The sequence below is a fragment of the Carettochelys insculpta genome, chromosome 16 (genome assembly GCF_033958435.1).
Source record: "Carettochelys insculpta isolate YL-2023 chromosome 16, ASM3395843v1, whole genome shotgun sequence".
Classification (NCBI taxonomy): domain Eukaryota; kingdom Metazoa; phylum Chordata; order Testudines; family Carettochelyidae; genus Carettochelys; species Carettochelys insculpta.
Genome location: NC_134152.1, coordinates 3,863,134 through 3,875,373, shown reverse-complemented (window position 1 = coordinate 3,875,373; position 12,240 = coordinate 3,863,134). Strand labels below are relative to the sequence as shown.

General features: G+C 44.0%; 1 protein-coding gene across 3 annotated transcripts in view; it reads right to left on the bottom strand.

Annotated features, from left to right (window-relative positions):
- Positions 1-12,240, bottom strand: part of CREBBP (CREB binding lysine acetyltransferase) — a 141,499-nt gene that overhangs the window by 25,124 nt on the left and 104,135 nt on the right. For all 3 annotated transcript variants that reach the window (XM_075010346.1, XM_075010347.1, XM_075010348.1), the window contains exons 20-23: positions 10,766-10,846; positions 9,687-9,743; positions 7,765-7,842; positions 7,198-7,265 (exon numbers count right to left, since the gene is read on the bottom strand). In XM_075010346.1, coding sequence (XP_074866447.1) covers positions 7,198-7,265; positions 7,765-7,842; positions 9,687-9,743; positions 10,766-10,846 — 284 coding nt within the window. The remainder of the gene's footprint in view (positions 1-7,197; positions 7,266-7,764; positions 7,843-9,686; positions 9,744-10,765; positions 10,847-12,240) is intronic.

The following is a 12,240-nucleotide window of genomic DNA, read 5'->3' as shown; positions in this document are numbered from 1 at the left end:
CTCGCTGTAACCGAGTTTATGCGTGCCCCTATGAACTCTATGTCCTGTGTGGGGTCTATTTTTGATTTTGCCAGATTGATAACCAGGCCGAGTGAAGAGAACGTGTTTGCTGTGACGCGTATCATGCGCAGAACCTCCCCCTTCGAGGCCCCTTTGAGCAGGCAGTCGTCCAGATACGGGAAAATAAATACCCCCTGTCTGTGCAGGTAGGCTGACACCACTGCCAAGGTCTTGGTGAAGACTCTGGGGGCCGAGGAGAGCCCAAACGGTAGGACCTTGTATTGGAAGTGTTCGTTGCCTACCATGAACCGGAGGAATCGCCGGTGAGCCGGATGGATAGTTATGTGGAAGTACGCGTCTTGTAAATCGAGGGCTGCGAACCAGTCTCCATCGTCCAGTGCTGTAAGGATGGAGGCGATTGTGGTCATCCGAAAACGTTGCTTGCGCAGGTACCTGTTGAGGCCGCGAAGGTCTAAGATGGGCCTCCAGCCTCCTGTCTTTTTCTCCGTGAGGAAGTACCTGGAGTAGAACCCTTTCCCTTGCAGTTGCTCCGGCACTCTTTCCACTGCCCCTATGAGCATGAGATGGTCCACCTCCTGCCTGAGCCTCGCTACATGGGAGGCCTCCTGGAGGTGGGGCTTGGGTGGAGGTCGTGACGGTGGGAGCGACTGGAAGGGGATGGCGTACCCCGTGGCTATGATCTCCAGCACCCATTTGTCTGTAGTGATCCTTTGCCACTGGTCGTAGAATGGTCGGAGGCGATGGTGGAATACTCACTTCGGATGACCTTGTGCGATGGTAGTGATGGCGCAGCCCTGGATCTGTATGTCAAACTTGTGGCCTTTGGCCCCGCGCCGAGGATGCACGGCTCTGTTGTGAACGTCACCAGGGAGTTCTGTACTGCTGGTGCTGTTGATGTCGCCCTTGCTCGTAACCCCTGTGGTACTGGGGGCACTGTTGCTGGTACTGGTACCGTCTTTGTTGAGGGTAGTACCTTTTCTTTGTGTATGGAGGGGTGTAAATCCCCAGGGTCCTGAGTGGGGCTCTTGAATCTTTACTGGAATGAAGGACCGAGTCAGTTGATTCAGCAAACAGCTTCTGCGAATCGAAGGGAAGGTCAACTATCTTCGCCTGCAGATCCCTCGGTATACCCGAAGTCTGGAGCCAGGACTCCCTTCGCATCACCACTGCCGTTGCTGTGGAACGTGCTGCTGTGTCCGCAACGTCCAGGGCGATCTGAACTCCCGTCCTCGAGGCCACGTAGCCTTCTTGCACTATGGCCTTGAGCACCGGCTTTTTGTCCTCTGGAAGCGAGTCCATGAGGGAGGTTAACCTGGAATAGTTGTCGAAATTATGGTTCGCTAAGTGCGCTGCATAATTTGCCATTCGCAACGTTAAAGTGGAGGAGGAGTAGACCTTTCTGCCGAACAGCTCTAGCTTCTTGGCATCTTTGTCTGTTCCCCCTGTCCTGAATTGAGGTGTCTTTGATCTTTGTTGCGACGACTCCACCACCAAGGAATTTGGCTGTGGGTGGCTGAACAGGAACTCCATGCCCTCCGCCGGCACAAAGTATTTCTTATCCGCTCTCTTTTGGACAGGCGGAATAGTCGCAGGGGTCTGCCATATCGTAGTGGCGGACTCTAAGATCGCTTCATCAAGCGGTATTGCTACTCTGGAGGAGGCCGGAGGTCTCAAATTTTTGAGGAGCTTATGGTGTTTCTCTTGCACCTCTGCTGTCTGGATGCCTTGCGTGAAGGCCACCCTCTTAAACAGCTCTTGAAACTGTTTGAGATCGTCCGGAGGATGGACGTCCCCCGGGGCCGTAGCCTCGTCCGGGGAGGAGAGCGAGGAACCGCTGGGGTACGTCTCTCTGGACCCTTCTGGTTCCTGCTGGTGATGGTACACCCTCTCGCTAGAGGTTTGCAAGGGAAAATCTCGGGGTTCCATAACCAGTCCCCCCTGAGATGCTTGAGTCTCTGTCCCCGGTCGCAATTGCCCTTGGGGGTACGAGATCGTCTGTGGGGATCTTTCCCTAGTAGATTGCCGATGGTGTCTATGCCCCGCGTGGTAGGGGCGACCATGGCAGTATAGGCACTGTTCTTGGGAAGGTGACCTAGACCACTCCCTTGGTGCATACCCGCTGCGTCTGGGGGAGGGAGATCGTCGAGACACTGGAGAGAGCGATTTGGCATAATAGTCCAGCGGTTCAAACCCCAGGAAGGGTGAAGGTGGTCCCAGCCAGGGTGAGGCTGGTTGCAAAAATGGAGAAGGGGGTTCCGGGTAGGCTAGGGGGGACCCCTGCCTTCTGGTTGGAGTCTGCAACATAAGCGGAAGGCTGTGAGAAAGCAACTCCACAGCCCTGTCCGGAGAGGGGCTGCAATGCCTCCTCTTGTGTGCAGCCTTCCCCCTCCCTGGAGGAGGTAACTCCGCCCCCTGACGCACAGGGGATCCCGGCCCCGTCCGCACCGTGCTAGGCACGCTCGAAGGCGGTGCCGCACGTGCGGTGTCCTTCGGTGCCTGCAGGCTGCGTGCCTGCAGGCTGCGTGCCTGCGCGTTCTGCACCGCCGGTTCCCCGGGGGTCGGTGCCGCTGCCTGCGGTGCCGCCGGTACCGGCGCTTGTTTAGCCACCGCCCTGCCTGCGGTGCGGGGCGGCTGGCTGATTATCGGAGGCTGAGCCGCTTCCACGTGGCTCTTCATGCCGCCGCCGATCAGCTGTTGCTGCGGCTGGGGGCTGCTCGCTCCTCCCGTCCCGCTCGCTGTTGCTGCCGGCAGGGATCGGGCTGGGGAGGCTTTCCTCCGTTTTTGCGCTGATGGGGTGAGGGAGGCAGCTTTCCTTTTATGGGCCCCGGAGGGTCCCTCCTGCTGCGGCCGCTCCGACACGTCTGGCTGGAGGGCCTTATCAAAAAGCAGCATTTTAAGCCGCATCTCCCTGTCTCTCCTTGCTCTGGCTGTTAATTTAGCACAGAAGGAGCATTTCTGTGCAACATGGGACTCCCCAAGGCACCTTATGCATAGACTGTGCCCATCGGACGCTGGCATCGCCTCTCGGCAGGACTCACATTTTTTAAATCCTGAAGAGGACATTGTTGGTGAGTCTTTCAGTTGTTAAACGGGTACTTAGCACATTCTCTGTGCTGTTTTCCCCTTCCGATGGCCTGCCGCAACAGGAGGGCTGATGGCCCTATGCTCCTGGCCTCCGGTGCTTGTTACTGGGACTGGATTGAAGCTGTCCCGCTTGTAGTTTGTTTGTTGCCTTTTTTTTTTTTTTTTTTTTTTTTTGCAAAAATAACAACCGGCTAACTTGCAGTAGCCTAAGTACTTGAAAAACTTTAAAGAAAAACAGTTAAAGTCATTGAATACGCTACTTGGCCTTAGCCTAGTTCGGATTCCGTCTGCAGCCGACGGCGGTTAAGAGGAACTGGCGGGGACCGGATCGCGCACATGGCCAGGAGCGCGCAAGGGAGCGGCGCGCGCCGGCGCATGCGCGGTCCGGCAGAAACTGCTTGGAAGATCCGATCTGCGGCGCCGGGCAAGCCCGACACCTATTGTGGAGCACCCACGGGGACACTCGAAGAAGAAGAAACACTCCTGCCAACCACCTCACGCCTTGCGTCTCGCAAGGAGTACAGGGGTCAAGTGTAACCAGAGAGCTTGATTTCACCTGTATATACAAGACACGCGAAATCAAGCTCCAGAAGCTCAACCCTGAGCAGGCTCGATCTTCCAGGGTAACACAGACCTGCCCTGAGAAATGTGAAATGCTCAATCCAAAGCAGAAGTGGCAGTCTCTGGTCTCTCCCGCAACCCACAGCCTCCTAGTTGCTGTGAATACATGACATTTCCTTACCTCTACCTTCTGACTGCTGAATGGGGAACTGTTCACTCTTCCCTAGCCTGTCTCCTACACTCCACAATTCCTGATCTATTCTCTGCTGCTGACCATAATTCTCCCCAATATCAAAATAACACTGACCAGAGTCTTGTCACAGTCTCTCAGATGACCAAATGATACTGGAGCCACATCACTACCAATCTTTAGGAAGACAACACTAACAATTAAATTAGATTTATATTTGGAAATCTATCTTTGCAACCAGAAACATTTATAATTTAAAAAAGTAAACAAGGCTCGGATACTGTAGCGGTTGACAGCAATTGACCAGAAAAGCTTTCTATGGGCAAATGCATTTTTAAAGCCCTGATCTTTCACGCTGTTTACGAATTTTCCTGTTTAAAGTGTGCAATTCTTAAATTGCGTTCTAAAAGGAATCGACTGTTAACCCTCATTTCTACATCTCTAGAAGGGACCACTGCCAAAAAAAATTGGGGAAAAAAAAGGGAGAGAGTTAAATTAAAATGCAAAATACTTTCCTAGTAAGAAACTGGCTTAAATGCCACAGTGATATTGCTAACAAAGTGGAAACACAGAGTGAGGGAAGGTGTTTAACAAGATTATCTCTATTAAAATACGATCCGTACTCCCAACTGGAAAACTGCCACTTTAGGTTAATGTATGTGATTGAACCAATGCAAAAAACAGCCATAGGTGGGGACGTTAGCGCAAAACTCCAACTAAATAAAAATTGTGTTCTTACATCAAAACTTACTACCACACTACCAACTTAATTTGAAGTTTGGTTTTACGCAGGACTTGTCGTTCTGTACCTACTTTAAAATACCAGCAGTCTGACAATGTGTCACACACACAAAAAATCAAGTAAAGCAGTCTGTATTATTATGCCTTAGTAATATAGCATATGTACAGCACCTAAATCAGACATACATTAGATCTTTTCAGCAGCTAGTACAGGAAGCCCTGTATAGATCTGAGTGGTAGATATAACCTGTAATTCACTGCTTACAAGTTAATGTAGTTTAAATGGCAGACGATAAAAAGTGTCAAATATCTGTTTATAAATTCCCAAACATTAAGATGTTTTAGATTGAAAAAATACAATAGAAGTCTTTTGAACTTTTAGAACCTGTGACTTCTAATGAATAAGATATGTTCCTCTCTCAATTGCTATCTTTTTTGTTCATTTCTGGTTATTTTGAGCTTGTTTTTCCTTTAATATGTATTTTTCATTAAATCTTTATGCAGTTTATTAATATCTGCAGCTGGAAGGAAAAAAAGTCTGGCCTTGATATGTGCTAAGAATTTGTGTAAGTTAGGATTCCCCCCCAACAGTTTAAGTGAGTTCTTTTTACACTTTAGTAGAAAAGACTTACACTCTCTTCTTTTGGTATTTTAACTGACAACTCTTGATAGTTAATTTCTAAGATGGTATTTTTATTAGATATATTTCCCTACTCACTCCCTTTCCAGGTAATGCTATTAGGCATTATAGCATTCAAGGGTTCTGGAACAATTTTAATGGGGTGGGGGGAGAAATACGGTGCTGATTGCGTTAGCCATGTATTTGGCATTATTACTATTTGAAGCTGGGGGCCAGGCAGCACCCCTTGTTGCAGCACCACTGGATTCCACAGAATATTCTTGCTACCCATTCTATTGAAAAGCCACCACGTGCAAGTTGGACTGTACAAGGTCCTTTCAATAACATCATCTCATATTAACGACTTAAGTGAAGCAAAGAACCTTGCAAAATCCCTCCGTGCTAGGGTGAATTTCATCCTGGTAACCATTCCATAATTAAGATTCAATATTGCCCTACTTTCAGTGACCTCTAGCTTTTGATTAGAGCAGGTTTTTGTTTTCAAATTAGAATGCTTAAAATAGAGTAAGAAATTAAATGAGGAGCCAAGTACCGGACCAGTGGGGGCAACCTGCAGCCCAACGGGGTTCAATGCGTGGATCAAGAGACATTTAGTTGACCGTTGCCCACATGCAGGGTTGCCACTTTCCACTGGTTTCCAGTCACACAATTTTTTTTTCCTACTCATATTACTAAACTAACACACACATAAAGCAAGGGCATGTGGCGTTAAATGTGCACTGACTGCACACAATATTGACTATGAGAGCCGTGCACTCCCTCTGCAGCCAATCAAAGTACTGCTATGGTTCAAATGGTGCACCCTGCAAATTCTCGGTACATGAGCACAGTTAGCAAAATTACCCTATTCCAGGAGACCATCCTGGGTATGACAGTCTTGAGGCCCACTGAGGGCGGCGGCCACTCAGGGGGCCCATCACTAGCCTATGTTACTCGTTGCTGTGCAGAACTAAAGATCTTTTTATGTCACTTAAAAAATGTGTTTTATATTGACCCTCAGCATTTTATGCTGCTTTAGCCCACATGCTTCAGGTTATGGTAGGTTTTAAGAATCTTGAACTTCACACACAAATGCAGCTCTCTGTGAAGTCATGAATGAGGTATTTTTAATCCCTAGAGCACCTTCTACAGACAAATTATTTAGAAGCCTTAACTCCTGTGGAGAATGGAAAGGGATCAAATTAGACAATCCAGTTTCATATTGCAGGGAGGTGTCATGCCTGTTTGTTATAATTTTTGATGGCCCTGGAGGGCCAAAGAAACCCTCTTCCTGTTTACCTCAGACCACTTCTCCAATTTGTCCAGATCATTTTGAATTATGAGCCTATCCTTCAAAGCAGCTGCAACCCCTCCCAGCTTGGTATCACCTGCAAACTTAATAAACGTGCTCTCTATGCCAATATCTAAATAGTTGATGAAGATATTGAATAGAACTGGTCCCAAAATAGATCCCTGAGGCTGCCATTATGCTAATGAGGTGCTGAATATGCATGTAAGCACTTCATTAACCTGTTCTGAAGTACTTCATTAACATGCCCCTTCTGAAAGGGATGTTCATGGGTAGATACAGCCAGTGTGTTTAGTTCTGAGCTTCTGCTTGATTTTATACCTCAGCAGTAGAAACAGACTCGCACCAACTGCTGGAAGCCAGAAGTGCAGCTTTCAGCATCATCCATAACGAATGTAATCACTTCCAGAGAACAGTGAATTCTGTGCTGTTCCTTGAGTTCTGCATATACTAGTCTAAGAAATCATTCACCAGTTCACTCTGACCAATGGTGAGAGGAGTAGAGTAGCTAGGGCACAGGTAGTGATCGCTGAGATCCGTGAAGAGCACATATGCATGACAGTGACTAAAATGAAAGCAGCTATTGTTGCATTAGTACACCAAAATATATTGCTAGCACCAGTGGAGCCGATTCTGAAATATACAAATAGTAAAAATACTGCACAAACTTACTCTTGGCACTGAATTTGTTCTCTTTACGTGTTCTGCCAGTTTTCTTCAGACAATTGTCACAGACAAAACTGTAAAACAATAGTTGCTGATAGTTTAGTACAAACAGCACAAGCTAGCTTAATTCTTCACTAAACATGTAAAGTCTTAAGAGTAATAGAAAAAAGTGACATGTATCCCAAAGTACCATCTCATCATTTAATGCTCTAGGAACAATTTAAGTTCACCACCCAATTCAGAAAAAGTTAGGTGGTTTGGAGTTGGCTTATTCGTTCCACCAAATGAGTAACTAACATTGTATATTCATCTTTTATTTCTTTTAATATTCACTCCAGACCCTTACTCCAATTTTAAAAATACTAATTAAACAAGAAAGAGGAAACAGTGTTTGTGGACAATTTTCTCCTACATATTTTAGCTTGAATTCTCAAAGGAGCGACTAATGACCAAATTAAGCATTCACTTGCAGGTGGTTTGCCTCTTTATATATTAACCCAGGAAGAAGATCTAAACAGTCCTGTTTCATTATAATTGCAGAAGAAAGGATAAAACCAATATAAGGCTACTTACCCTGAAGGCCAAATAATATCATAATGTAGCACACAAATCTGGTGCATCTTCCGACCACATTCTTTGCAATCAACAAAGCTTGGAAGGAAAGGAAAAAGAAGTACCTCAGTTTCCTTAGAGGCAAAGCTCATGAACCTACAAAAACTAGTCAATACTTTCTGAACATGTAGCTCTCCAGAGGGCTACTTTTCAATGATAAAGCTGGGCTAAATATCAAATAAATACATTTACCTTGCCAGTAACCTCATTAAGACATTTATAAACAAGTGAAAAATACTTTCACACTAATATGAAACTGAATATATTCTGCTGTTTTATTTAAGATCTAAATGTGTGTTTCTTCAGAAATGTGTTTCAGTAGAAACCATCACAACACCGAGAAGAAGGCTGGGCCAACAGCCAACTAATCTTAGAGAAGGATTCCTCAAATTCCATGGATCCACTGGCTGAAACCCATGGCAACCATTTACAGACAGGTCTATGGTCAATCTCCATTTAAACCTCTGAGACTGGCTCTTACAAGCAAATGATTTTCTTCCTGCCTGAAATTTAACTGACGTTAACAAGGAACTGTCAAAATTTTGTGGGCCAAAAAAGAGAATGGCCCTTATAATCTCAAACTGACACTTGGGCTACTGTGTCTTCACAATTTTTGTTCCTACACCTGTGTAGATTAAAGCCAGTGGGGGCAGGCAATATCCATGTTATACTTGGACCTCCATTTGCGCTTATTCTTAACTGAGGTTAACAAAAGCTGGCTTAAAACAGCAGCGAGGATGGTACAACTAGACTTCGAACTTCAGTTAACAGCTCAAGTTTAAGGTTATAAGGGAGCTGGGGACTGAACTGAATCTGCTAACATAACTTAAAAGCTGAGCTGCTGTTTCTGCACGGCTATCTTAAGCCAAGTTCAGAACACTCTCTTCAATTCCCCCAACCACCCCCCACCCCGGCCCACAAAAGAAAAGTACTCAGAGGCAATCCAGTCCTCAACTGTGGCCACAGAGGTACCTTAAGGTGTGAAGCAGTTTTGCTCTACGGAGGAGATGGGATCAATTCAGGGGAGTGCTCAGAATGATTTTTTTCAGCTGTTAAAGTGGCACATCTACCCTTCTGCAAATCATCACTGTTTCCCTTAGCCTTGACTCCCTCATTTGTCACTTCCAATTACTTAGGTTAATCTTAGATTGTAAACTGGTTGCACCAGTGACACCCCCCACCCCCGACTATTCTTCACTGTGTTTACAAAGTGCCTAGTAGAGGAGGGACTCAATCCTAGCAGAAGACCTTTGGAAACAATCAACAAATTGTAAATGAGAACTTCCTAGAGATGCTAATTGTAAAACTCTCCCAAGGAACTACTAAAAGGAAAGAGCTGTCTCTCTAAAAGGAATACCCTTCGGCCTGATCATCCCCGTCCTCTCCCCTTGATTTACATGTCTGCTTCTTAGCGTTATACACCGGTTTGTGATACCACAGTTGGCTTCTGTGATAGCAACCGTCTCCTCCTAAATTAAGAAATACTAGGACTTCAGACAGAAAATTAACAGAAGCAGAGGCATTCTTTAAGGGCTTGTTTTTTAAATATCCTTGCGCATAACAAAAACAGAATTAAATAGTGCTTGGGAAAAGGATGGAAAAGTCTATTGAAATGCAAAATATTAAAGGCATTTTTTTCCAAATACAGTATGTTTCAATTGCAGCTTATGTCTAACTTTTAATGTCATTCAAAGGGCTAAGGAGAGCTGTATACAGAGATTTAACTAAATAGTTGGGTGGAGATAGGGAAGAGAATTGCTCTGACTATACATTATCTCATTTCTGAAATGCCGGCCATAGAAGGAAGTAGCAGGTACAATACCCACACAGTGAATGGTGGGTTAATATTTTTTAAAATCATAAAAAAATGACATAATACTTACGGCTCTGGATCTAGTGTATCATTTTTCTTCTTTTCAAACTGATCTTTTGAGATTGTTCTAAAGAGAAAGAGTTAAAATGAAATTTTCCTATTGCCAGCGTTATGCCAGATGAAGCTAAGACCTTATCACGATTGCTTGAACTGTAGCAAAATGATTGAACTCACAATGAAGGAATTCATATTTTATTTAGAGAGAGCAATTTCATTCATTTTATGTATTTTCTCACAGTGTATAAACAGCTGTTAACTGCTAAAAGGAGCATGATTCCTATGCAAATATACACAATTAAAGATCCAATATATGATACAAAAGAAATGAGAAATATGTCTTAAGTAAAGCTCTTGACAAAAATAGTTGGTCTGTAAGCCTTGCTGCAACTCATTTCAAGCCACGTCTGGCAAAGCTAAGACAAATTACAGGCTTGGTCTACACTATACCTTACAGTCAACTGCAGATACACAATTCTTGCTACTGTAAGGTCTGTCCTTACTGAGGGAGGTCAACAGGAGCATTTCTCCCATGGAACTCCCTTACTCCATGCAAGAAGATAGCACAGAGGGTTGACCGTGGACTCCAGAGAGAATGATTTTGCGCATCTTTACCAGATGCGTGAAATAGAACTCTGGAAGATCGACCTGGAATGGGTCCATCTCACAGCAAGTGTAGACATACTCAAAGCTTTCATTCATGAAACGAGTGCTTCAAAAAAGTGACAGATCAGGTTTTCCATCAGTATTTCCCTGTTTCACTGGCAGACGCCAATGACCAATGGATCACGACCACCTATTTTGTCTTTATACTTTATAGTATCTGCTGTCTCTGAAATCGTAAGTACATGGGCAGCTATCAGAGAGCAAGGCAAATAGAAGGGAGACGAAGACAGAGGGAATATCAATAATATCATGCTAGAACAGTAAGTCATCCATACCCACATAAAACTTCTTCTAGTAAGAAACTATACAACTTTTATTAGTTTATCCTAAAAGCAGTAAATGGTCAGTTTCAGACAACCAAATCAAGATGGAAAATTCTTTTCCATTATTTTAAATATAGCATTAAGAAGAACCATAAAAACTTACGTTTGAGGCTGTGACGGGTCATCACCCAGGGTAACATTCTCCCCCTGGATTTCAGTGAAACACTTCTCACAGAAGTGATACCTGTCAGCAAGAAGGCCATATTTGGGTGAACTGGTCCATCACAATACACAGCCACCCAAGCAACGGAGCCATCAATCAGAGCAGGGCAGATCACCACGACGAAAGGGGGGGCGTTGTTGGTTGATTGATGGGTCAGTGTGGACAATGAAAAGGAACAGAGGGAAGGGAAGGGCAGGATTAGAGAACAGGGAAGGGAACAAACAGCACAGACATAAGAGGTAAGATGCAAACACCAAGACAACACAGAGCAGAAAGCCAAGGCAAAGCACAGATTAGCATTCGGTCTCATTTCATACATTACAGGCCATCAGTACTAACAAATAATAGGTTGTCAATCAAATTAAAAAGTTTTGAATGATTTATAAGTAGCTGTTAAGTGCTACATTTGTCTATCCTTCAAATTTAAGAATTTGGATTTGATTTTCATTAGTTAGAGAAAATATAATTTCAGGCACTGGAATTACTAAATTTGGAAAAGGAATAAATACCCCATCAAAACGCCTGAAAAATATTTTCACAGAGAGTAATGATAATTTTCACAAAAAGCAAGATATTCCAAAAGCATCCAGTGACGAATTAGTAAAAATGCAAAGGCAGAAACAGCCCTCGTGTTGAAAAATATATAAAAATATTAAAGATTCAAAAGTTATTTGGTTTATAAAGTTAAATGTGACCAACTGCTCAGTTAACTGTATTTTAATACAAATGAAACCAAATCCATACTCTAGACAAACATTTAACATAAATGCACTTATGGGTCAGAGTTTCCAGCCATTTATATGTCATATGTATATATGTGAACAACTATTTATATATTGTACATACATACAATATATTTAAGAAACACATTAAAGAGCTGCAAGGAAGCTTTGTAAATTGAACATGAAGCAGGTTACAATTTTTGGGTACTGGATCAATACATCAGCCAGTCCAAGATACTCAGCAAGAACACTGCTGTAATTTAGTACACCCAGTTAAGTAAATCAGAGTTCTACTTAAAGATACAATCTGCATTTGAAAAAAAAATCTAATTACACAGATTTTTTTTAATTAGATGAACTGGAACCAAAGTTGTCAGAATTGTAAAGAATACAAAAGAAAAAAACCCTAAATGTTTAGGAAAAGTATGAATTAAAACGTGAACAAATACGGGTTACAAGAGCAAAAAAGTAAAATGGGCCACATGGGGTCATCAAAATGAAAAAGCTTCGTAAAGGCTGGAGTGAGAAAAGAGGTTAAGCAGCAATGGCAGCACAGTGAAATGCAGTTTTACAACTCAACACCACGGCTGTCAGTAAGAGCAATGAGCATAAAAGGCATCAGAATGGGACTCAGAATGCCACACTGAACCAACAATTTATGGGATGGAAATAAACAGGTAGCTTGCTCCTTCA